Source organism: Pan troglodytes, chromosome 11 (assembly GCF_028858775.2).
Source record: "Pan troglodytes isolate AG18354 chromosome 11, NHGRI_mPanTro3-v2.0_pri, whole genome shotgun sequence".
Classification (NCBI taxonomy): domain Eukaryota; kingdom Metazoa; phylum Chordata; class Mammalia; order Primates; family Hominidae; genus Pan; species Pan troglodytes.
This window is the reverse complement of record NC_072409.2, coordinates 31,529,223-31,556,810: the sequence shown is the minus strand read 5'-3', so window position 1 is coordinate 31,556,810 and position 27,588 is coordinate 31,529,223. Positions and strand designations below refer to the sequence as shown.

General features: G+C 38.7%; 1 protein-coding gene across 15 annotated transcripts in view; it reads left to right on the top strand.

Annotated features, from left to right (window-relative positions):
* Nucleotides 1–27,588, top strand: part of ZNF462 (zinc finger protein 462) — a 153,610-nt gene that overhangs the window by 35,842 nt on the left and 90,180 nt on the right. For 14 of the 15 annotated variants that reach the window (XR_008537301.2, XR_008537302.2, XM_016961387.4 and 11 more), the window contains one exon: nt 27,256–27,505. Coding sequence is in view for 13 of the 15 variants with exons in the window: in XM_016961387.4 (XP_016816876.3) it covers nt 27,286–27,505 (220 nt within the window). In the remaining 2 variants the exon portion in view is untranslated. Of the gene's footprint in view, nt 1–22,905; nt 23,317–27,255; nt 27,506–27,588 lie in introns of those variants that run through there. The other variant, XM_016961385.4, reaches the window with a different exon arrangement.

Genomic DNA, 27,588 nt, shown 5'->3' with positions numbered 1-27,588 from the left:
ACTTGGAAACTGTACCATAACAATCTATGCCTTATTATAGAGTGTTTGGAATTCTTCATTGTCTGATTTTTTTAATGTTAGTCTCATCCCAACTATATTTTTAACTTCCATGAGAAAGAACATGCCTTATACCAGCCTTCTGTCCCCCTCATTGTTTTTGTTTTTCTCTCACGTCTAGAACCATACTAGCTACGTAGTAGGCACTCAAATGTTTAGTTAGTGGATGGTGCTGGCATGTGGCAGCTGGTCAATAAATATTTGTTTTTGGCTCAATTGAAAATGATTTTTTTTTAAAAATGAGGGCAGAGAGCTTCAGATCAATGATTCCCTCTTCACCAGTCTATATGTGAGGTAGAGTGGACCTTGGCAATGACAGGACACTTCTATGCCAGACTCGACCTCATGGCGTCTCAGATTTCCCACCTAATTTCGGTTGCGGGATGAGGTGGTCATGGCTAGTAGTCCATATAGCTCCAGAAGGTAATGGGTTATATTGCTTCTAATATTTCCTGGAGTGACATTTAAGATGTTTATTTGTGTTTGGGGGATAGAAGGTAAAGTATATAATCCCCTGAGGACAGAACCTGTGTCCTCCTTAGGGCCTCCTAGAACGAAATTGAACATTAGATCAGTGAGGTCGACTGATTGATGAAATATTTTGTTCAAATATGTGTTTCTGCTAAACCTTGCTGTCTCTTGTATAGGATACACCTGCTCCTGTCTGAAGTTTATGAAGACAGCTCACAAGGCATTGACATTTGGTCCACTTGCTAATAGGCAGTTAATGTTCTGTGGTCAGTCTTGGCTGTGCCTCTTTTCTTCACGTGCCAACATTATTTTGTGGATTCATATTAAGTATTTAAACACCAAAGTGATCACACACCCACACATTCCCTAAAATGTGGGCTGACTTGTTGGCCAACCATTCATGAACCTGGGGATTTTTTGAGAGAAACTATTTGATTTGTTTTCTGATTTCTCTGAAAACATTTAAACAAACAGACAAAAATTCCAACTTGTAAAACCCACATACTAATAAAAATCACACAAACATTATAGAAGTTGGAATTCAGAAAAAGTAAAACTTCTTTTCAACCTCCCTTTCAGAGAAAACTTCACCAGTAAAAGTTTAGGGTATATGGCTTCTGGTCATTTTTCTATATTTATATATTTGCATCATATTATTATTATCATCAGTATTTGAGTAGAAACAGATTATGTATTATGTTTTGCAACTTATTTTTTCACTTAACTATAAACATGAAAGAACACTTCCCCTAAGAATTCCCTTAGTACAGGTTTTGGTATGCAGGAAAAAGAACTAGATGCCTGGGGTTCTTAGCTTTGGTGACAAGATAACTTTGTCTACACTGTTGAACTTTTGCCATCAGTGACCTCATTCTACTTTAATATGTCGATCTTTGAAGACTTACTTTTTTTTTTTTTAGTAATTCCATGGAAATAAACTATTTGGAGACCAGTTCTTTTCAGTTGTGATGCTTCTCATCCCCTAAATACACCAGTCTTCTGGAATGTAGTAATGTTTTATGAGTAAAAATTATGTTTTGTAAGGGCACTCCTCTTTGTCTGAAATTCATTGCCAGAGGCAGGGACAGAATAAGGAGCACAGTAATATGCACAAGGATATGAGAAAAGGAAGACAAAGGTAGAAGTATCCTTAAGTTTGAAAATGCCAGATCTGCTAGACAGTCTTAAGACAAGGATGGCATTGAGATTAGGGAAGGAGAGAATAGAGAGGGAAAGAGGCCAGCAGCAGGGCCCTGCTGATCCATGGATTCGCCTCCAGCCACAAGCCAGTCCCTAGCTCATGGCCATATGGGACTGAGGCTAAAGACGTGCTCTAATTCTGATCCTCAGCTTCTCCACCAGCCCTCTCCCTCCCCCTACAAACACATACAGCCTTGCAGTTCCTCAGCATTAGCAAATGTGTAATTCCTTATTTCGTCAGTGCTAAGTTGCACTTTTCCCCACATTTATACATTTCTCAAAAGGGATGCATGTTATCATCAGTTTATATTTAATGTGCATGGAGTCCTCCCTTGAAAATTTGTTATTAAACTAAGTCTTATAATAACATTTGGAGGAAGAACTCCAAATAGAGGAAGAACAATGTATGGGTTCTGGACTCTGCCTGGAGATGGGTTTGAACAGAACAGAACACAGTCCCTGCTTTCAAGAAACTCACAATGCGCGTGGGGAAAGAGACAACTAAGTGGATGGTGCTGTGTGAAAATGTTTGGGAGATTCAGGGGTCCCTAGGAAGGGTCGAGCCCAGCCTTGAGGTGCCAGGAAAGGCCTTCTAGAGAAAGTGGTACTCAATTGGGTATGATTTTGTGCTAACCCTTCTGGAGGTGGGGGGGGGGGGTCATTTGGTAGTGTCTCGAGAGAGACAGTTGAAGCACTGTTGGTTGTCACTACTGGGGATGAGGGAAGATGCTACCAGCATCTAGTGGGGATGTCAGCGATGCTGCTAAATATCCTACAATGCCCAGGACAGCCTCTCACAATAATTATCAGGCTTCAAATGGGAATAGCACCCCGAGTTTGAGAAACCCTCCTGTAAGTTGAGATTGAGGGATGAATACAAATTGGTGGTGCTGGGGGAGGAGGTCAGGGTGGAGAGAGTCATAGGTGTCCAGGAAAGGGAGTTATTTGGAGGAAGAGTTGGCCATGATGGAGAATGGTACAGAAACAATGGTTTTGTAAGGTTTAGAAGCAAAAGTATCCTATTATTGCTCCTAAGAAGGTTGTTGCTGACCATGATGAATTTGGTTTAGCAGAATTAGAGTTACAAAAGCCAGATGTAGAAGACTGAAGGAGAAGTAAGGAACATGAAAGCAGTTTGTGAAAAGGAGGAATTAATGATAACAATGGCAATTGTAGTTAAGTTTTTGTGTATGCCAGAAACTATGCCAAATGCTTTATGTTCCTTATCCAGATTATTCTACACAACCCTGTGATATATGGATTACTTGGTATGGATGAGGAAATAGAGGTTTGGAGAATTTAAATAGTTTGTCAAGGATTCATATAGCTAATAAATTTAGAGTCGGTATTCAACCTCAGGCCTCTTTGACTCTTATCTATAATTTCCCTAGAGAAGAAATTAGGCCAGAGGGACATGGAGAGAGAGAGAGAGAGAGAGAATGTGTGTGTCTGTGTGGGGGGGAGGAGGGTGTGTGTGCATGCATGCATGTGTGTTTTCTCCCCTAGATGGGTGAGAGTTTAAGGTGGGGATGACTTAGCTAGTAGTCAAAGATAAATTGAAAATGCAGAAAGGATAACTATCAGACCATCTTGCAGATGAGGCAGTGAGGACTGACTCAAGAGCTCAAGTTAAGGAATCAGCCTTAGATGATGGGACATGGGAGCACCACTTCCATTGTGGCACGAGGATAAGAGAGAAAAGATAGGTGTCTGTGCAGATGAGGAAGGGAAACCCTGAGAGAAAAGGGAATCCTCTTCCTCTTCTCAGTTAGACACAGTGAGCAATGGGAGACAGACTTAACTATGTGAACATCAGATTACTGGGTGGAGTTGAGACCATGAATTTGCAGGGACACCAATCTGAGGATATGCAAAAAGAATTTGGGAGAAAACACTCATTTAAGATTGTTCCAGAGTTGACATTTTTTTCAGGTGGTTATGTGGGAAAGGCAAAGGACTGGGTTGCATAACAACAGCTCATTCTCAGGTTTCCCTCCACCTGCTTAAATTCCTTTAGGAGGAGATAGTGTGGCTTTTCTTTTTTTTTAATTTTAATTTTATTTAATTGTTTTACTTTTCCATAAGTTATTGGGGTACAGGTGGAATTTGGTTACATGAGTAAGTTCTTTAGTGGTGACGTGTGACATTTTGGTGCACCCATCACCCACATATACACTGCACCATATTTGTAGTCTTTTATCTCTTGCCCCCCTCCCACTCTTCCCCCCAAGTCCCCAAAGTCCATTGTATTGTTTTTATGCCTTTGTGTCTTCATAGCTTAGCTCCCAAATATCAGTGAGAACATACGATGTTTGGTTTTCCATTCCTGAGTTACATCACTTAGAATAATAGTCTCCAGTCTTATCCAGGTCACTGCAAATGCTGTTAATTCATTCCTTTTTATGGCTGCATAGTATTCCATCGTGTGTGTGTGTGTGTGTGTGTGTGTGTGTGTGTGTGTGTGTGTATCTCACAGTTTTTTAATCCACTCATTGATTGATGGGCATCTGGGTTGGTTCCAAGATTTTGCAATTGTGAATTGTGCTGCTATAAACATGTATGTGCAAGTATCTTTTTCGAATAATGACTTCATTTCCTCTGGGTAGATACCCAGTAGTGGGATTGCTGGATCAAATGGTAGTTCTACTTTTAGCTCTTTAAGGATCTCCACATTGTTACACTGTTTTCCATAGTGGTTGTACTAGTTTAGTTCCCACCAGCAGTGTACAAGTGTTCTCTGTTCACCGCATCCATGCCAACATCTACTGTTTTTTGATTTTTTGATTATGGCCATTCTTGCAGGAGTAAGATGGTATTGCATTGTGGCTTCAATTTGCATTTCCCTGATCATTAGTGATGTTGCACATTTTTTCATGTTTGTTGGCCATTTGTATCTCTTCTTTTGAGAATTGGCTATTCATGTCCTTCACCTACTTTTTGATGGGATTGTTGTTTTCTTACTGATTTGTTTGAATTTGTCGTAGTTTCTGGATATTAGTCTTTTGCCAGATGTATAGATTGTGGATGATTTTTCTCCTACTCTGTGGGTTGTCTGTTTACTTTGCTGACTCTTCCTTTTGCTATGCAAAAGCTCTTTACTTTAATTAGGTCCCAGCGATTTATCTTTGTTTGTATTGCACTTCCTTTTGGCTTCTTGGTCATGAAATCTTTGCATAAGCCAATGTCTAGAAGGATTTTTCCAATGTCATCTTCTAAAATTTTTATAGTTTCAGGTCGTAGATTTAAGTCCTTAATCCATCTTGAGTTGATTTTTGTATAAAGTAAGAGATGATCCAGTTTCATTCTCCTACATGTGGCTAGCCAATTATCCCAGTAATTGGCTAATTGGATAATTTCAACAAATTTCAACCATTTGTTGAAAAGGATGTTCTTTCCCCACTTTATGTTTTTGTTTGCTTTGTTGAAGATCAGTTGGCTGTAAGTATTTGGGATTATTTCTGGGTTCTCTATTCTCTTCCACTGGTATACGTGCCTATTTTTGTACCAGTACCATGCTGTTTTGGTGACTATGCCCTTACAGTATAGTTTGAAATCAGGTAGTGTGATGCCTCTAGATTTGTTCTTTTGCTTAGTCTTCCTTTGGCCATGTGGGCTATTTTTTGGTTCCATATGAATTTTAGAATTGTTTTTTCTAATTCTGTGAAGAATGATGGTAGTATTCTGATGGAGATTGCATTGAATTTGTACATTGCTTTTGGCAGTATGGTCATTTTCACAATATTGATTCTACCCATCCATGAGCATGGGATGTGTTTCCTTTTGTTTGTGTCATCTATAATTTCTTTCAGCAATGTTTTCTAGTTTTCCTTGTAGGGGTGTTTTGCCTCCTTGGTTAGGTATATTCCTAAGTACTTATTTTATTTTTTGCAGCTATTGTAAAAGGGGTTGAGTTCTTGATTTGATTCTCTGCTTGGCTGCTGTTGGTGTCCAGAAGAGCTAATTTGTGTACACTAATGCTGTATCTAGAAACTTTGCTGAATTCTTTTATCAGTTCTAGGAGATTTCTGGAGGAGTTCTTAGGGTTTTCAAGGTAAACAATCCTATTGTCAGCAAACAAACAGTGACAGTTTGGCTTCCTCTTTACCGATTTGCATGCCTTTTATTTCTTTCTATTGTCTGATTGCTCTCGCTAGAACTTTCAACACTGTTGAAGTGGAGTGGTGAGAGTGGACATCCTTGTCTTGTTCCAGTTCTCAGAGGGAGAGCTTTCAACTTTCCCCATTCAGTATTATGCTGGCGGTGGGTTTGTCATAGATGGCTTTTATTACATTAAGGTATGTCTCTCGTATGCTGATTTTGCCGAGCGTTTTAATCATAAAGGGATGCTGGATTTTGTCGAATGCTTTTTCTGCCTCTATTGAGATGATCATGTGATTTTTTATTTTTAATTCTGTTTATGTGGTGTATCACATTTATTGACTCATGTATGTTAAACCATCCCTGCATCCCTGGTATGAAACCCACTTGATCATGGTGGATTATCTTTTTGATATGTTGTTGAATTTGGTTAGCTAGTATTTTGTTAAGGATTTTAGCATCTATATTCATCAAGGATATTGGTCTGTAGTTTTCTTCTGTGGTTATGTCGTTTCCTGGTTTTGGTATTAGAGTGCTGTTGGATTCATAGAATGAATTAGGGAGGGTTCTCTCTCTCTCTGTCTTGTGGAATAGTGTCAAAAGGACTGGTACAAATTCTTTTTTGAATGTCTCGTAGAATTCTGCTGTGAATCCATCTGGTCCTGGACTTTTTTTGTTGGTAATTTTTTAATTTATCATTTCAATCTCACTGCTTGTTATTGGTCTGTTTAGGGTACCTAATTCTTCCTGATTTAAGCTGGGAGGGTTGTATTTTTCCAGGAATTTATCCATCTCTCCTAGGTTTTCTAGTTTATGTGCATAAAGGTGTTCATAGTAACCTTGAATGATCTTTTTGTATTTCTGTGGTATCAGATGTAATATCACCTGTTTTGTTTCTTAGTGAGGTTATTTGGATTTTCTCTCTTCTTTTCTTGGTTAATTTTGCTAATGGTCTATCAATTTTATTTATCTTTTCAAAGAACCAGCTTTTGTTTCATTTATCTTTTGTGTTTTTTTTTGTTTGTTTGAATTTCATTTAGTTTTGCCCTGATCTTGGTTATTTCCTCCCTTCTGCTGGGTTTGGGTTTGGTTTATTCTTGTTTATCTGTTTCCTTGAGGTGTGACCTTAGATTGTCTGTTTGTGCCCTTTCAGACTTTTTGATGTAGATGTAGGCATTTAGAGCTATGAATTTTCCTCTTAGCACCACCTTTGCTTTGTCCCAGAGGTTTTGATAGATTGTGTCATTAAGTTTGAAGAATTTTTAAATTTCCATCTTGATGTCATTTTTGACCCAATGTTCATTCAGGACCAGATTATTTAATTTCCATGTATTTTCATGGTTTGGAAGGTTCCTTTTGGAATTGCTTTCCAGTTTTATTCCACTGTGGTCTGAGAGAGTGCTTAAAATAATTTTAATTTTCTTAAATTTATTGAGGCTCATTTTGTGGCCTATCATATGGTCTATCTTGGAGAACATTCCATGTGCTGGTGAATGGAATGTGTATTCTGCAGTTGTTGGATAAAATGTTTTGTATATATCTGTTAAGTCCATTTGTTCCAAGGTATAGTTTAAATCCACTGTTTCTTTGTTGACTTCCTATCTTGATGACCTGTCTAGTACTGTCAGTGTAATATTGAAGCCCCCGCTATTATTGTGTTGTTATCTCATTTCTTAGGTCTATTAGTAATTATTTTATAAATTTGGGAGCTGCAGTGTTAGGTGCATATATGTTCACAATTGTGATATTTTCCTGTTAGACAAGGCCTTTTACCATTGTATACTGTCCCTCTTTGTCTCCTTTAACCACTGTTGCTTTAAAGTTTGTTTTGTCTGATATAAGAATAGTTACCCCTGCTCACTTTTGGTGTCCATTTGCATGAAATGCCTTTTTCCACCCCTTTAAATTTATGTGAGTCCTTATGTGTTAGTTGAGTCTCCTGAAGGCAGCAGATAGTTGGTTGGTGACTTCTTATATATTCTGTGGTTCTGTATCTTTTAAGTGGAGCATTTAGGCCATTTACATTCACTGTCAGTATTGAAATGTGAGGTACCATTGCTTTCATCATGCTCATTGTTGCCTGTATACTTTGGTTTTTTGTTTTTGTTTTTTAACTTGTATTTTTGTTTTATAGGTCCTGTGTGATTTATGTTTTAAAGAGATTCTGTTTTGATCTGTTTCCAGGGTTTAAGATTTAGAGTTCCTTTTAGCAGTTCTTGTAGTGGTGGTTTGGTAATGGCGAATTCTCCCAGCATTTGTTTGTCTGAAAACAAGTGTATCTTTCCTTCATATATTATGCTTAGTTTTGGGGGATACAAAATTCTTTGCTGATAATTGTTTTGTTTGAGGAGAGTGAAGATAGGTCCCCAATCCCTTCTAGCTTGTAGGGTTTCTGCTGAGAAATCTGCTGTTAATCTGATAGGTTTTCCTTTATAGGTTACCTGGTGCTTCTGTCTCACAGCTCTTAAGATTTTCCTTTGTCTTAACTTTGGATAACTTGATGACAGTGTGCCTAGGTGAAGATCTTTTTGCAATGAATTTCCCAGGTGTTCTTTGTGCTTCCTATATTTGGCTGTCTAGGTCTCTCACAAGGCTGGGGAAGTTTTCCTCAATTATTCCCCCAGATATGTTTTCTAGGCTTTCAGAATTCTCTTCTTCCTCAGGTACACTGATTATTATTAGGTTTGGTCATTTAGCATGACCCCAGACTTCTTGGATGTTTTGTTCATATTTTCTTATTCTTTTTCTTTGTCTTTGTTGGATTGGGTTAATTCGAAGACCTTAGCTTCAAGCTCTGAATTTCTTTCTTCTACTTGTTCAAGTCTATCGCTGAGACTTTCCAGAGCATTTTGCATTTCTAAAAGTGTGTCCAAAGTTTTCTGAATTTTTGATTGTTTTTTTTCTTTAAGCTATCTATTTCCATGAATATCTCTCCCTTCTCTTCTTGTATCATTTTTTGGATTTCCTTGCATTGGGCTTTACCTTTCTCTGGTCTCGCCCTGATTAGCTTAATAACTAACCTCCTGAATTCTTTTTCAGATAAATCAGGGATTTCTTCTTGGTTTGGATCCATTGCTGGTGAACTAGTGTGATTTTTTTGTGGGGGGGTGTTGAAGAGCCTTGTTTTGTCATATTACCAGGGTTGGTTTTCTGGTTTCTTCTCATTTGGGTAGGCTCTGTCAGAGGGAAGGTCTATGGCTGAAGACTGTTGTTTAGATTCTTTTGTCCCAAGGGGTGTTCCCTTGATGTGTAGTACTCTCCCCCTTTTCCTATGGATGTGGCTTCCTATGAGCCAAACTTCAGTGATTGTTATCTCTCTTCTGGGTCTAGCTACCCAGCGAGTCTACGCAGCAACAGGCTGGTTGGGGGTTTCTGCACAGAGTCCTGTGATGTGAATTGTCTAAGGGGTCTCTCAGCCATGGATACCAGCACCTGTTCTGGTGGAGGTGGCAGAGTGTGCAATGGACTCTCTGAGGGTCCTTAGCTTTGGTGATTTAATGGTCTATTTTTGTGCTCGTTGGCCTCCTGCCAGGAGGTGGCATTTTCTAAAAACTGTCAGCTATAATAGTGTGGAGAGAGACCAGAGGTGGGCGGGGCCCTAGAATCCCCAAGATTATATGCCCTTTGTCTTCCACTACTAGGGTGGGTAGGGAAGGACCATCAGGTAGGGTGGGGAGAGATGTGTCTGAGCTTAGACTCTCCTTGGGCAGGTCTTGCTGCGGCTGCCGTGGGAGATGAGGGTGAGATTCCCAGATCACTGGAGTTGTGTACCTAGGAAGATTATGGCTGCCTCTGCTGAGTCGTACAGGTTGTCAGGGAAGTGGGGGAAAGCCAGCAGTCATGAAGGGCTGGTCTCACTCTCACCGTGACCCCCTCAACAGCCCTGAGTCTGTTTCCAGGTGGAGGGCGAGATGGGCTTGAAAATTTCTCTGAGGCTACGCACCTCCCAGCTGCGAGAAAAAAGGGTTTTAGTTCTTCCACACCTGTGTAGTCTGCACGCCGGATTTATGCCCTCCCCGGAGTTCTGGCCAGGAGGCTTCTCACCACGTTTAAATTGTTACAAAGTTCAGCTACAGAGTTCCTTCTCCCTGTGGAGTTTTACCCCCTCCTCCTCTGGCCACCCTCCCAATGGATCCCTGTGATGCCAGGCAGGAATGGGCCGCTTGGGGACCCAGTGAGATCCCAGGGCCTTCCTGCTGCTTCCTCTACCCCTGTATTTCACTTGGCTCTCTAACTTGACTCAGCTCCAGGTAAAGTCGGAAACTTCTCCTGCAAACAGACCTTCAGCTTCTCCAGTGGGGGGTGTGTGTTTGGGAGAGGAGGGTCTCCCTTTCCCATTTCTGCAGCTGGGGCACTCACAGTATTTGCAGTGTCTCCCGGGTCCTGCAGGAGCAGTCTGCTCTTTTCAGAGGGCCTGTGGGTCCTCTTGGGATTGCTGGTTTGTTCTTGCAGTCAATCTGGAGCTAAAATTCACAATGCAAGCCTCCGCATGCTGCTCTGCCTGGAGCTACAATCTATTCCTGCCTCCCTTCTGCCGTGATAACAGATCCCTGCTCTTCCTTTAAAGGTATGGGTAGAGCAATGTGTTGATTGAGAATTGATGATATAAAGATATAATCACCAAAAATTATCTTCATAACCTTAAGGCTGGAGTTTCTAAAATCACTGAATATGGATTGTCTGAGGTTATTGACTTAGAAGTAGTCCTTCAAGAATCCCAGACAGGGTGGAAAAAAAGAATGTCATTGTCAGCAGAAGAGTCAACATTCTTAGTAATCTGAAATAAGAAAGTTGAGTTTATTGATAACTAGTACTTTATCAATCACCCCAGTTGTTTTACATTTGATGATTATTTTTAAATGTTTAACGTGTTGAAATTTGTTGAAAATTTTTCACATCATTAAGTAGAAAATGAAAGTGTTATTCACTTGGGCCCACGCCTAGATAATTTACCTTATTTGTAAATTTTGAAAACTTTATCTCCTCTTTTCTAGCAGTTGTTTCTCTTACTTTGTTTTCTTGTACAAATGCATTGGCTAGCATTTCCACAACAATGCTAACTACCAGTGATAATCCTTGTCTGGTTTTTTACTTTAATTTTTCTAATGTTTCATCATTAAGTATAACACTGAGTTTATCTCGAATTGCATCAAGTGCTCTTCAGCCTCTTTGGTACTGATAAAATTATTATTTTATTTTTTGACATTTTAATATAGTGGAGTGTTGATAGATTTTCCTGTATTGAAATTGACTTTTCTCAGTCAACCCTACTTGATCTTGGAGGGATATTTGTTTAATGAGTTCCTGGATTTTATTTTGAATTTCTGCCTCAATATTTCTAAGTGACATTTTTCTGCTTTTTACTAGTATTTATTGTGGACTAAGCTCTGTAATCTGTGTCACACTGGATTTGGAAATACATTGGTAACAATCTTGTGCTTGAGACTTTAGACCAGTTTAAAAAGCATCTGATTTACTGATTCCTTAATGTCACTTAAGATGTTTTGGTGATTAGGTTGGCTATTTGACTGTTTGCTAGTCTTTCATTGATATTGCTTCTTCTTGGATTAATTTTGGTAATATATGTGTTTCTAGACACATTACATTGGTTTTACATATATTGCCATGAGTCTTACATGGTAATTTTAAAATTATAATACATTTTCCTTTACATTTTTGGATAGTGTCTACTTCTTATACTTATTTTCTATATTTATGTTTTGCCCTACTCCCTTTTTGTTGTTAATTAGGCTAGCTAATTGTTTTAATTTAATTTTATATAGCATATTTTTAAAAAATAAAAGTTACTGAGGAAATTACCTTATTATGTAATATATTGATTCCTGAGTTTGTTTTTATTGTAGTCATATCTTTTCTTCCACTTTTCTTCTTCTGTCTTTCCATTTCCCCCTGTACTTGAGTTAGATGTTTGATTCATTTAGTATTATTATTTCTTGCTTTATAATTTTCATAGATCTGTGAAATTTCCTCTAAGTATTGCTTTTACCAGATTCCATATTTAAATACATAGCATTTTAAAAGTCATATTCTACTGGTGAGTTTTTATTTCTGGTTACCCCAGAAATTGCTTAGGAGAATGTTAAAAAATTTTCTCAAATGTTTGGGATTTTTCTTTCTTTTTTTTTTTTTAACATACCTTTATTTCACTGTAAGTAGAAATTGTGTACTATTTTTTAAATTTGTAATGTATTATCTCTTAATTGTGGCATTAAAGATATAAACCTCCACGGGCACTTGAAAACTTTTGTAGATGTCTCACAGATACTTGAAATGAAAATATGTTTTCTATTTCCAGATATAGAATATGAAATGTACCTCTTAACTCAGTTTTATGAATTACATGAATTATATCCTTGGTGGTCTTTCTCCAATTAATCTGTTAAGTGCTTATGCCTATTTCTTGTATCTGTTGCCATCTTTATTTCTTTATTTATTTGGTGCTGCTAGAGAGCATAAATATTCATAATAAATCTCCATTGTGGATTGTACTTTTACATTATTAAGTGTTCATCTCTATCATGTTAAAAGCTTTTGTATCTTGAATTTAACCATGAATAACATTAATCATGATTTCTTCCTTCTTTTGCTTGGTATATGTTTAATGATATTAGATTTTCAAACTTTTTGTATCATTTTACTATATATGTGTCTCTTACAGACAGAATCCAGTTAGAGATTGTTTTTCAATTTACTCTGGGGATATTTTCCAGAGGAAGAATTATCCAATTCACATTTATTGATATATCACATATACCTAATTCTAATTAATTTTATGCATTCTCTTTTATATTTCTGTGCAATTTCCTTTGTCCTCTTCATTTTATTATATAATCTGCATTTTCTTTGAGTTCTTTCCTCTAGTAATTCAAAGCTATAGTCTGTTTTTATTTTTATTACTGATTAAATTAATGTTCTTACACCTTTATTTGGAAATTTGTTAACTTCAGAAATGAAATAGTATGAGTATTTCTGTCCTGCTATGAAAGTTGAGAATATTTGCCCATATATAATATATATATATATTTTTATTTATTTTATTTTTTTTATTTTTGAGACTGGGTCTCACTCTATCACCCAGACAAGAGTGCACTGACATGATCTCGGCTCACTGCAACCTCTGCCTCCCAGGCTCAAGCAATTCTCCTGTCTCAGCCTCCCGAGCAGCTGGGATTATAGGCACATGCCACTACCACCTGGCTAATTTTTGTATTTTTAGTAGAGATGGGTTTCACCACGTTGGCCAGACTGGTCTTGAACTCCTGACCTCAAATGATCCACTTGCTTCTGCATCCCAGAGTGCTGGGATTACAGGCGTGAGCCACTGCTGCCCGTTAATATTTATCCTCTAAAGCTTTTTCACTTCCATCTGTGTATTTTATTATGGTTAAGTTTTTTTTCCAATTCTACATACTTTTATAGTTATTGTTACGGAATTATTTATTGTTATAACCACTACATTTAAGGAATTATAATTTTATTTTGTAAGTATTATCAATTATTCAATTTTAGTTCTAAATGTAAGTGGATTCAATGCTCACAGCTTCCGCTTACCTCTAAATTACCTATTCTTGAGATCTTGATTTTGAACCTTCCGTTGGTTGTATTTTGAAGAAAAGTTACTTACATGCTGCATTCTCTGACTATGCTGATTAGAAAATCACTTTTTATTACTTCTATATATTTAAAAAACTGGTTGTGAACTTAGTTGGGAATTGAATACTTGGGTATTGTTCTCTCTTTCTTGAGCCTCTACAGACACAGCTTCACTTTTTTTCTGTCATCAAATGTTACTGTGAAAAAGTCAGAGGACACCTGACTTAGATTTCTGTTATAATTGACTAATTGTTAAAGGTCTTGATGTATATAGGATTCAATGTTTAGCCTTGAAATTCTGTAACCTCACCAAGATGTTTCCATTTTACTGATTCAGTCTTACTTTTTCTTGGAATAACAGATACTCTTTTATTTCAACTAAGTATTTTCTACCACAGATTTAAGCATATTTTGTTTTGCTTTGTTTTGTTTTGCTGTCTACTTCTACGAAACCTTTTATCTGTATGTTCGATCTGTTTTCAAACCTTCTTATCTGTCATCTTCTCCACTTGCTTTCATCTACTTGTCCTTTTCCTCTGCATTTTGTGCAGTTTTTTGAAGACTGTTTTCCACATCATCAACATTGTTTTTGATTTGTGGATTTTGCCTCTTATAACTTTAATATATTTATTACTTCTGCAATGATATTATTTTTGTCATCATTTTCTTTCTTCAACTGCCAGCCTCTCTTTCATCTTGTGCTGATGTCTTGTCATCTTGTCTTTGATCTCTTCTTTCATAGAATCTCTGTTAATTGTTGTATATAATTTTCTTCTGTGTCCTGTGCCTCCAAAATAGATTTTTTCATGGGTCTTTTCCATGCTACATTTTTCTGTCGTCCTCCACCCCTTGTTTTAGTTTTTTTTTTTTTTTTTTTAAATAACTCATTTGTCTTCGAGGCATAACTAGCAGAACTTTTTCTTGGCCCTCAAAAAATGAGAGAAACATCTCTTTAAATCCCCTCCTCAAGCCCTGCTTAATTCTGCTTTTAGAACCTGAGTTTGTGTCTTGATGGCTTGACTTGCTGCAGTAGTCCTTCAGCAGTTTAAAAGGGTTCTGGCTAGGTTCCTGGGCAGGACACAGTTGAATTTTTCTCTCTGAACTTCATGATTCTAAGTTTTAAGTCTTGCTTTTGATTCAAGGGTCCTGTCAGTTTATGGGTTTGGTATGGCCAAACTCTTTTTTTCTTTGTCTATATTTTGTCTTTCTTTTTCCCCAGCCAAGCCTTTGTTAGCAGTGTGAGACAATTAGCCACCATTTTTTTCTGGAAGTTTCTTTGGTTAGCCTAAAGCATATATCCTTCTTTTGAGAGATTTCCAGACACATCTTTGTCTTCAGATGTTGGTTCTTAACTGAGAGTTTAGCCCTGCAATATAGCTTTAGGGCAACAATCAAATGACCACTCTAAGCTTGGAGGTATTTTCTAATAAGATTTTATTTATCACGAAAGCATCGTGTCATGGAAGAGTCTGGGATCCTGAGGATTTACCCAACTCTTAGTATTTTCTAGGTAAAATACTCTGATTCTTTCCTTTGTGGATCCATGTCCTGCTTTAGAAATATCAAGGACACTGTGTCATGAACCCTTCTGAAGTTTTTAAGGGAGGTAGGTATCAGTATCAGCACTTGAAGTAGCCACAGTCTTCATTCTTTCAAGACCAGTAATTGTCTTTTATGAGTGTACTCATGTTAGTTTCTGATGCTGGTTCTGCAACTTAGTATTTTCTCATTAATTGCTATAGAAGAAGTTAAATATTTGCAAACAGTAGTTGTCTCCTGTGCTCTTCAAGGACTGCGTAGCTATTATTGCATTCATCCAGTCGGCAGCATTTTAAAATAGGGCTCCAATGCAGTGGAGCAGGGAATGCTCACTGTTCTAGCTGGTGGTCTCAGGGACTGTTTCATACAGGAAGGAAAACTTGAGCTTGGTCTTAAAACTTGCTTGGGCCTCAGAATCACCCTGAGAATATGTAAAAAAAAATTACTGGACCTCAACACCAGAGTTTCTGATTCAAGTCTTGGGTGGAACTCAATAATTTGCATTTCTAACAAGTTCTTTGGTGATGCTGATGCTGCTGGTCCAGGGATTAGACTTTGAGAACCACTGTCGTAAAGGATGGGAATTACTTAGACCTTCCAAAAGCAGGTGAAAGTGTTCTACATGGAGGAAAACCATGAACAAACATAGAGATCTCAACATCTTCCTGATTTTCTAAGCTATTCTCTTCAGAATGATAACAGGCTCTTCTAAGAGACCCTTAGGGGAGATAGTTTAAAAGTTAAAGATGATTCCCAGACTTTCTGATACATTTAGATTTTTTTATATCCAACAAATGGATATAGATACCCTCTAGGAATAAAGTTAGATAAATAAAGAATGGATAAAGATAAATTAATATATTAGTAAAGAGAGAAAAATATTCCAAGTTGGTTTCAGAATGCAGTATATAATTTGAAGCGAAATCCAGTATGAACAATATTCTGGTATCATTAGTCTGAGTCATTCACTAGATGTTCCACAAAGAGGCTGGCTTTTTTTGACAGACATTCGTAAGGCTGACTACTCCTTTCCTTTCCATTTTACATGAACCGACCCTGCTATGTCCAGATCCTCCTAAGGCTCGTTCAGCTAGCCTCTTCAGTGACTTTGTTGGCAGTGCACATTTTCCATAAGAAACAAGACGATGTTTCTCGTGGGGTAGATTTGGCAGGCATAAAGCTACTACATAACGTTGTTCCGACTCCATGAGGTTGGATTCTAAAGATAATTCAGTGTTATAGCTCTTGTTCTTCTGTGTATACCTTTGTCAGCAACTTTCAGTCTTCCAAACATGTTTCCAAAGTATAAACACACTGCTTGCATGCCTAAGAAGTTCTTTGAATAGTCAATCTGCAAAAAATGGATTTTGTACCTTTTCAGTTACTCTCCTGGGTGTGGATTCAGAGTAGAGGAGACACTTGTGGTTATTCTGAAATCTGCCTTCCTGATGAAGACTCATTACTGAGAATATACGGGGCATGGACCTTAAGTGTGAATACTGTTGAACAACTGACACGTATGGAATGTCTTTACTTGTGAGGTCCTGTCTCAAATTATGAAATTCAAAAGATTTTTTTTCTGGCTTCAGAAAATGCATGTGCCAGAAGGCTTGGGCAGGTTATTTTTCTTGAGACTTCAGTTTCACTCTCTGGAAAATGAAGATGTTGGACCAGGTTGGACTATATGGTCTTTAAGATCTCCTCTCCATTGGACATGATGAACCTATTGATGGTTAACTTTTAGAGTAGAGTCTTCTCTTTGACTTAAGGAAGGCACAAATAATATTTCAATATTTTTCAGGGAGGCGAAGAAGAAAAAATTCTGTTTCTACCTGATTTTGTTACACTCCCTCCACTGAAAATGTTTATACAGTTTTGAGCTATAGGACAGAATTGTTCCTCTGGCTTTCCAGGATACTTTGCAAACAAGAATAAAAAAGGCTTTGTGGAGGGAAGGCAACCAAATGGTCTCAAGTGTAGTCAGGTGATGACTCCAGGTGTCACATCAGTTCAGGGTAGCTTAGCAGTGTTATAAACACATAGGTGGAACAATGCAGCCAGAGGCATCTTCTCCATGGATGATGAGGAAAAGGAGGATGGTCATTTACTTAAAACTCATGGACAAGTGGAAACTTAGAATTGCTAGTGGAGACTTAGAATTGCGAGTGTCTCAGTAGTCAGCTAACCACTGTGATGTGGCTTCATTAGCTTCATAAGCACTAGGTTTTGTTTTGTTTTTCTGTTCATGGATGCTCTCTGGAATTCCTTAGGTTCTTGAACATTTAGTTCGATTTTGTACCACTGGTTAATTTTCTCCTGGAAAGCAGGCCTGCATACAGTTAGTACTCATAGCACAAATCTCATCAGAGCCAGACTTATGCTGGGCCCTGGGGATATAAGAATAAAAAAGAACGTATTACTTGTCCTCTGAAGAGTGACTTATAGTAGCCTGGGGCCCTGTCACTTTGAAAGAAGATGATTTTACACATTGGAGAGGAGAACATATGCATTGTTTTTCACAGAAATTTTAGTCAGAGGCCACATGCTAAAGACTTAACTTTTTTTTTTTTTGAGACGGAATCTCATTCTGTGACCCAGGCTGGAGTGCAGTGGCATGATCTCGACTCACTGCAACCTCTGTCTCCCAGGCTCAAACAGTTTTCCTGCCTCAGCCTCCCGAGTAGCTGGGATTACAGGCGCCTGCCACCAAGCCCGGCTAATTTTTGTGTGTGTTTTTAATAGAGAAGAGGTTTCACCATGTTGGCTAGGCTGGTCTCGAACTCCTTACCTCAAGTGATCTGCCCGCCTCAGCCTCCCAAAGTGCTAGGATTACAGGCATGAGACACTGTGCCCAGCTGACTTGACCATTTTTAATGACATTTGCCCCTTACTCACAAAACTCACAGGATTATCAACTGTGCAAGGGTGGATACAAAGGCCGTATCACTAGGAAAGACAGACCAGTCACATGCCTTCGCCTAGGATTTTTTTTTTTTTTCTGAAGAGATTTTTGGTAACATACCCAAATTAGAAAAATAAAACTGAAAACTCATCATGATATCATATAGCATGAGGGCTGCTAAGATCATTTAGAACCACACAATTATAAAATCTTGGACCTGGGCTCTCCCAGGTTGTTGACCCTCTAAGGATCCAGAGACTCCCCAGCCAGGACCCCATAAAGGGCCTCTGAAGACAGGTGGGTTATATGCAGAGAATGAAAATACCTGGAGATCATTAAGTTTTCAGTCTCAGCACTATTGACATTTGGAGCTAGATAATTCTTTGTTGTGGGGGCTGTCCTGTGCGTTGTAGAATGCTTAGCAGTATCCATAGCCTTTACCCACAGATGCTGGGTATGATAACTAAAACTGCCTGCAGATACTGCCAAACAGCCCCAAGTTGGGGCAAGCGGGGAATAAAATTACCGCTCGTTGGGACTACTGCTTTATGACAACACAGGGTTAGTAGAGTCATCTAACACTCATGACCAATCTCTGTTGGTTGGTTGGAATCCTATCATTCAGAAGCTCTAGTTCATTCATTTGTTCCTTCCTTCATTCAGCGTATATTTCTGAGTACCTGTTGAGTACACTGAGTGTTCCCAAGGCTGAAGAGCCAGACAGACCTAGACTCCTTCTAAGGGTACTTGTGTTCTGGTGGGAAGAAAAGACCACAAACAAACAAGGGTCATGCCAATAGTGAAGGAAATAAAGTAGTGTATTGTGGTAGAGAGAAACTGTGTGTGGGTTGGTGGTGTGAGTAGGGGTTTCAATTTTGTAGATTTTGTAAGGGTTGGGAGTGGTGGCTAAGATAGAGTTGTCAAGGAAAGCCCCTGGATTTAATTTATAAGAAGGCAGTCACATGAAGATTGGCATTTATATGCCTCTGAATAATAAAATGTAAGGGAATGAATTTAATCAGGAAAAAAAATCTTAGAAAATATGAGAAGAAAATCTTGTAAAACAGGTCCTTTGTACAAAAAGGTTGAACGTCATGATCTAATCTCTTCATTTAACAAAATGATCAAAGTAAGGGCCTCAAAAGACTTGCTCTCAAGGTGAAGATGGCAGGCAGAGACATCATACCTACTGTCGCTTTTTGGTTTTAGTGACCTGAGAACAAATTCCTTAATGGCTGGATAGGCATTTCTGTATGTTTTTTTTTCTTTTTTTTTAAAAACAGCTCAACAGTGGATATGCTGAAAAATCTAACTTTGTTGGGCAAAAGTGGGATTTATCAGTAAGGGTATATGGAATGCGAGGCTTGGCTCCTTAACTGAGCACTGTAGTGTTTTCACCTGGTAATAAAGCCTACTGTTGTGTTGGTGGACAAATGTCTAAGCTTTCTGCTCAGTTCTTGGGATGTAAGAAGTTTTAGGAATAAGCTTACTTGCTAAAAGTAGATTGGGGATTGCAAGAGAAAAGAAATTTCTTAGCTTTCATTTTTAGAAAATTTCTAATTTTGGAGTATATTCCAGTCCCATATAGAAACACATATGGATGTTTCTCCTGCTATAAGGTTGCATTAATTTGTTGAAGCAAGGGTGGGGAAACTAATGTATCTGAATGGGCCAGTTGGTTAGTTTGATAAGAGAGAAGGACAGCCTTCTGTTGGCTTCTGCTACAGGCAGAAGTCAAGAAGAGGAAAACAAAAAATCACAGTCCCCTTGAGTAGGAGGACTTGAAAGCATTTACGGTCTATATAGGCTCAGGCACTGTTTGCCTTTTCAGAAAGCAGGGGTTTAGGACTTTATCCTCACAGGGTAGTTATATTAGAAACCATGGTTTGGAGAAAGACACACAGACAGGCAGATCCAGGTGCCAGGCTTAGGTAATCAGTTTTGTCTGCTATAAGAAAATAGACTGGAAGGGTTATTACATCAGGGGCTGCCACTGATGGAGGCAGGCTCAGAATCATTCTCATCTAAAGCAAGTGAATTGTCTGAATTTTTTGAGCAAATGATGAGCATACAAAAGTGAGCAAGTCTCAGGGAGATTAGATTGAGATTTTCCCCAGATAAAAGAAGTTATTTCAGCAAAACTTCCTCACACACTCCGCAAGCCACTGGCCATACATCATTTTTTTTTTTCTTTGCATAGTAATAGAAAACAAGGTAAGTTGTTAAAAATGGTTTCTGGATTCATTCACTGAATCTGTAAAATTGAGACTTGGTATGTTTGGCTGAATCTTGTGAGCCACGAACACTTTGGGCCATGAAGACACACCCAAGGCCCGAGGTCAGTCAGGCTGACCAGCCCCCAGGGAAAGTTCTCAATTCATGTCTTGGTCTTTCATGATGTGGAAGATGACTTGTACTGCAGCTTCTGCTTACTCTGCGTCTTAATCAGTTCTGTAATGAAGACCCAGCAGCATATCTGCAACTTCCCTTTAATTTTACAATTTTTATAATGAGAGTTCTTGTGTGAAAAGTGTCTGTAGAAACCCAGCCAGCATTCTGAAGAGTCGATAAAGCAACACCGTGATTTTCTGTCTCTGCTGTTTGGGCGAGGTTTAGCTCTGGTGGGGGAGAAATCAGTTATCTGTTGTTCTAAGTACAAGGGCAAGAACAGCTGCAGTTTCCAAGGAACTTCCTGGTGAACCCATGACATTTCAGAGAATTCCTCAATACTTATTATTTCTCACTTACTCATTCTTAGGACACCAAGAATGGGTTCCCATCATTTGAAAGGACATGATGAGCTGGAATCTCATTTATCATGGTTGCATTTTGAGAATTTCATTGAGGGGGAGTCATCTTCATTTTGTTTTGTTTTGTTTCTAAACCACATCTCAAGAAAATTGTCAAGACGCTTCTCAGAATTAGAATTATCCAGTGAACTGCAAGTTCCCCTTTACAGATAATGAAGTCTAAAGCTACTGAGATATCAGCCTGCTTCCTCCCTTTCTTTTCTTGTCCCTTCTCTCCTTTTATCTCCTTATTCAAATCACACGCTTCCTTTTCTACGGACAGGAGAGCTGGCAGACTGCCTATTGGCCTGTTGGCCTCAATTAGCCTTATATCATTGCAAAGGAATGCATGAATTCTCCAGAAGGTATGTAGTATCTCTTTCTGTATGAGACACTTACTACCTGCTTTCATAACAGGTCACTCAGCCGGAATGACTTCTTATTTACATATCCAACATTTTTAGCCACTTGGATTACATCCCTAGATGCTCATTTCATTTTAATGATGATTCCAAAGGTATCTATTAAGAAATAGTACTCCAGCATACTCTGTAGTACTTGAAAACTTTATGCAGGAGAGCGATCCTAAAATAAAAAGTAACCTGAAGGCTAGCATCCTTGGCCAGTAGGTGATTGGGTTATTAATCTGCAAATTGCCTGCTTCAGACTTTGTGCTTATATACAAGGTCCCACAGATGGACCAGGCCAACTGTATACAACAGAGGCCACATGCATTGGCAGGACTTCGTCTCATGGTATTTCCCTGCTACTATTTAAATTCAGTCTCATATTGGGGGTTACATATGTGATTGCAAATTAATCCTTTCTCTTCTGAAAATTTGGTTTTGAAGAACAGCTGTGTCTCCCTTCTGAATTCCTTAATTATTTATCCTCCCTGATACGTTAAACCTTTCATTAGTGTGGTGAATTGCCAAGAGTACACAGAACTGCTTAGATCATGTAGCAAAAAGTATAAACATTTGATAGGTCATTTGAAGACTACATGGTGAGCCAGAATCTATAGTAGTACCAAATGCTATGGGATTGTTGGAGGTAGCTTGTTGTTGGAAGTTGCTTGTTGGTTTATTTTGCTGGTTTATTTTTTTTTATATTTATTTATTTATTTATTTATTTAGTGACAGAGTCTCACTCTGCCACCCAGGCTGGAGTGCAGTGGCGCGATCTCGGCTCACTGCAACCTTCTTCTCCCGGGTTCAAGCAATTCTCTGCCTCAGCCTCCTGAGTAGCTGGGATTACAGGTGCCCACCACCACACCCGGCTAATTTTTTTTATTTTTAGTAGAAACAGGGTTTCACCATGTTGACCAGACTGGTCTCGAACTCCTGACCTCCTGATTCATCCACCTCGGCCTCCCAAAGTGCTGGAATTACAGGCGTGAGCCACCACGCTCTGCCTGCTGGTTTATTGTTTTACACTATAACATGGAGATAGTACCGATGTCATTTGTATTTATTCAGAAAAGAACTGATTCTGCCCCCAGCTCTTGTTAAATTTGGAGGGCATATGCCCATATATGAGTTAAAATTAAATCAAGAAAATTAATTACATATATCTGTATGTCATTAATTATATCTATAATTATGTGTGTTTGTGTATAGATATATATATTTAGACATTCTATATTTGCATTTGTAGATTTGATTCCATAACTGCTGTTCCTGAAAGAGATTTCACCTCAACTTTTCAGGTCATTACTCTTTGGAAAGATGCTTTAAATGATTATTAAATTATTAGAACTTCCACTTCAGCCATAACAAGTGTAAATGATTAGTAGTGATATAGAACTTCCCTTGTTGCTAAGAATAGCAACCCAACATTTATAAGTTTACTAGTGCCTTTTTAAAAAAAATCATTTTTCATCTTAAGGTCCTGGGGCTTGCAACTGAAAATATTAATCTCCCAATACACATCACAAATCTTTGACCTCAGCATATCAACAATTTCTGATCTGCAAATACATTTTTTAGAATGATCTTTAGTCTCTTGATTTTTCTGTTTTTCTAGCTGAACTATTCCAGAATTTATGTATTCTATTACCTGTCCTTGGATAATTGGTTTTTCCATTCATAAGAAAGAAAACTAAGAAAAGTTCAAACAACAGGTGCTAATGAGAGCCTTTTATTAGAATTATGATTTATAAGTTTAGTGTCTTATAAATGAAACTAGGTTTCTGGAGTGGACAGAGGAAAAGCACCTTATGGTGTTTCTGGTTCTATTTCTCAAAGGCTTTGAAGGTTATAATTAGTTGCTACTGAATCACATGGCTGTGGTGCTTCACAGCTTTATTTCTGGGCTGCAGTCCTTCAGTCAGAGAACAGGTTAGATCCAGGCAAGGCCTATGCCTTTTAATTTGATCACTTCCTGAAGAGAGCTGGGATTTTGACTTGAGGACCACATTTATGCTCCTGGGCCCTCAAACTAAAGAGCAGTGTTTGCCAAGCTGACCTGGACCAAGTGATGGTGGCGGGCCTGTAAGAATGCTGTACAATGTCAACACCTCCCCGCTCCGGTTGCGTCTGAGCAGTGAGTTGGAAGGATGGACGATGAAGCTGTGGTTTGTCTCCTTCCTCCTTCACAGGAGGGAAAACTGAGGCAAATGGATCTCTGGAATTCTGAGCACAGAAAGTAGGTGGGCAGGTCGTATAAATTAAAATTGGTGTTCTTAAGATTGAAAATGAGCAGGCTTTGTCCATAATTTACTTTTCCCCATTTCTGTATATATGTTTCAAATCTTTGACATCATCTCTGGATGTTCTTTATATCTTCAAGAGTTTGTCAAACATAAACAATTGGATTTTGGGTTTGCCCATCAAAACCCCACATTTTGAAATCCTTCAAACTGTAAATGCAAACTGAACAAACCAGCAACGAATAAGTAGTACTAAAGGCAGTGACTAAATAGGATGGTTTAGGGGTTTCATGTTAGGAGGACCAGTCACATTAGGTGCCAGTTATTTTAGAATGAATCTGTGTTCACCTTGCAGGGATCATGATGGGTGGTGTTTAAAGTCTAGGCATCTGAGGTCTATTTGACCTTGAAGGGCCTGGACATATATCTGGGGTAGAAGACAGGGGTGCTTGTTTGATATGTAGATTCATCTCATGACCTTTTGAAATAGACTCTTTTTAGTTAGTTCAGAAACTTCCTCTTTTCCTTTTGATTTTGCTGATTTTGGTGAGAAAAAATATTGCTAATTTCATAATCATAGTATTATTAAATGAAGTCAATAGATATGAGATCAAAGCTTTTAACTTAAAATCATAATTTTATAGCAGATCAGTGACTAGGTTAGCCTCTTAGGGTTGCTGCTCTTCGGGATTGATGAAGAAGATATGCAGAGCTTATTTCTCACCTTTTTTTTTTTTTTCTCGGTTTTGGTTTCTTAGAGGATTACCATCTGCTGCAAAAACATATGAATGGGTCATCTTCATGTCCAGTGTGTTTTTGTCTCTGTCCTTCCCTACTCCCTTCCCCTCCACTTGCTGTCACTTTTTGCACATGTGCCCATGTACCATCTCATAAACATATCAAGTTTCTATCTCTTTGATTGGGCCATGCCAGCAACTTCTATTTTCTTCTTCTGTCAGCGTCTTCAGGAGAAATGTGTACACAAAAGCAAGATGGCTTTCAAAGTAGGCTACATCCTCCTTTCAGTACTTGGTGCAGACATGAAATTGAAGGCCATTCAGCTCTACCTGATGCTGGTTCTCTCAGCGGCCTGCAGATTAACCTCTTCTAAGGCTCTGAGCTATTTTTGAGGCAGAGGCTGCAACAACATTAAAGCTAGAACCCATTAGGAAATCACTTTCATCATCTCTTCTTTTTCCAAATCAGTGACTCTTTTTCTGATCTCATAACCCTTTAATCTCCTTTGTAGCAGAACAAGGAGATTGTTAGTTTATGTTTGTGTCCAGTGAAGTTAGCATCCTTGATAATAGCTTCAGAAGACACCAAGATATTAGAGAACTACATAGAGAGATGAATTTCATTTCTAGGTGGATGACTTAATGCCGAAGGTGCCCTGCTTTCCTTCTGCAGAACCGTAACTTCTGTTGATGTTGTGCAAATCAGGCTCAAACTTTCCAAAAGACACACAGCAGAAAGCCTTTTGTTGCATTATTTCTAAAGGCTTGAAGTTTTGAAGGGAAGAGATTTTGTTTTCCTCTCTGCTACACAATGGAGCTTTCAGAGAACCTCCTTTAAAAGGAATAGCTACAGCCTTTGTGTTGAAGGGTGTGTCTTTTGGCAGGGTCTGCTGATGCAGACAGACTGGCTGGTGATTAACAAAGGTCATTAGACTTTGGAATCTGGCAAGCAGAGTCGGATGGTATGTCTTCTGTGTGTGGAAGGACGACTTCCAAGAAGCCAAGGCATTCTGGAGGTCCCCCCACTGCACCCCTAAATCCTGATGTAGAACAGGATCTGGCCCAGGGTCATCCTGCTCTGACCAGGGCTCTGCTGGGACTAACAAACCAGCATATCAATCATGGAATAAAAGAACCTTTGGAGATCTTGGTGAATGACATTTGAGGAGGAGAAAGGTGCTGCTTTTCAGAGAGAAATGAAAACAGTTAATTCTTTGTTGGGAAGAGAAGAGCATAGGAGGAGCCCAGCCTGCTCTTCTAGCATTCATTTCTGATTGTTAGCCTAGCAGACTCCAGGAGAAGCCATGTTGTGCACGGAGGAGAAGCTCTGAGCTAAAATGGCTGCCCCTAAAGCTCAGAGGACTAGGGCAGCTTAGTGAGTCTTAGAGCTTCAGTGACGCAGGAACTCATATCTCTTGAAAGTGTGATAAACACATTCAGCAGAGCTGTGGCTTGTTTGGCTGAGATGAAAGGACTAAGCTTGGGGGATGGGGAGTGCACACTGGATGATCTGCTTTTTTCTGTGAAGTGTTCTAAATGCAGGAGTTGTCTGCACCATGGAAAAATTTGTTTTCAGGTCTAATGGACTGTGCGAAAGGAGAAGTGGGGTGGGGCCTCAGTGACTGCTGTAATTTGATCCAGAGCTGATAGCAACCTCTTCCACACAATTTGGGTTGGTGCTTAGACATAAAAGCTTGTGTATCTGGAATATTGAGACTTAGCTGAAAAGAGTCTGGTGCACAGTTCAATGTTTATTGAAAAAGGATAAATTGCTGGGTGAAAGAAGAGGAGGTAAATATCTGCGGCTCACTCTGCAAGCTCAGTCTGTCCAGAACTGGACTTGCCAGAAGTTATTTTAGCAGGCGATCAGGAGGAGCATTCTTTGATAGAAAATCCTTGTGTGATGGCTCCTTTCACTACATTGATGTATTATTACTGGACTTTTTTGTTCCTGCAGAAATAATTTATCTTTTACAGTAAAAGTATAGAGTATTACATCATAAAATACATTGGCTACAGTGTTAGTTCTTGGACATCTGGTTCTAGATTACAGTGATTCAGTAGAGTTTGTGATGATCTTACTGAAGTAACTTACTCATTAGATAATAACAGGGTATCTCAACTTAGGATATACATTAAGGTAGGAAGGACTCTACCTTTCTAATACAATTTTGATTTCTTGATGGTGGGACTCTCCTTTGAGTTAGTGTGTAGCTTTCTGTATATTTCAGTCACAAAGTAAATAGCAGAATGAAGGTAGCTGGGCAAGTTTCAATTTATTCCACGGTAGGTTCACAGCTTTTTGCATCCAGGTATGTGCTTCATGTTTGTAAAGGAAAGAAGTGGAAAAAGGTAAAGTCATGACTTAGAAGCCCTTCTTCAAAAATGCAAGTTTCTGTTGTCTTCATGCAAATTGAGGTGCCAAGGTGCAACTTTAAACAGAAACTGGATTGTCATCCAAAGTTGGTTGTTTGAAAATCTCATGAGGAATATTTTATGACCTAATTAGATTGAAGAAGCTGTTAGGTTATAATTGGTAGGTAGTAAAACAGCAAATAGTCATTTAGCTCATGGAAAAAAAAACCCACAACTAAACTATTTGGAGAAGGGAGGAAAGAGAGGTGCACCCCAATATCAGCAAAGTTATTAAAGTAAGAAAAGCTACAATAAAAATGCTCTACCTCCACCCCCAAGATTTAAATACTATTTCACTAATTGGTGATAAAACACCAAGGTCATAATACTAAATAAACAGCTAATGAAGGTTGAAATTTTCCCTTTCTTCTGTGTGGACATCCTCTTTACTTTTGAGATGGTTCCAATTTAAAAAGAAAATGAGTCCAAGGCAGAACCAAAGCCAACATTAAGTTACCAAGAAATTTGGATTCAGTGGAGAAGCTCAGAAACTTCTAAAACTTTTGAAGTATTAAGCGTTTCCTTGACAAATGGCATTGGAAGACATATCATGCTAGAAAATGTTTATCTGGTATTTTTCCTTCTTTGAAGTTATGAGGTCAAGGACATCATCTCCATTATGTCTGATTGCCTCTCTTTAGCCAATGTTCCAACTGGCAAAGTCCAATAAGAGAAATCTACTGATACTGGAATTTTTTCCCATTAATGGATATATAGCCCCATCAGCTCGAGGTATGTGATTAGTGCATTCCTTAAGATGTTTTGTTCTAACTTCTGCCACAGGTTCCTAATGTGAGAGGGTAGACCCAGATCATGGAGGTGCTTCAGTGTGATGGCTGTGATTTCAGAGCCCCGTCTTATGAAGATCTCAAGGCACACATTCAGGATGTCCACACGGCATTTCTGCAGCCAACTGATGTTGCTGAGGACAATGTGAATGAGCCACGATGTGGGTCCATGAATGCCAGTAATCAGACAGAGGTGGAGTTTTCTTCTATAAAGGATGAATTTGCCATTGCAGAAGATTTATCAGGTAAATCTATACTAAACTTGGCACGGCCGATGTATTTTAATTGCTCTTGTTTCCTTTTAGCCTGTAGCCATGGTTCTTAATAT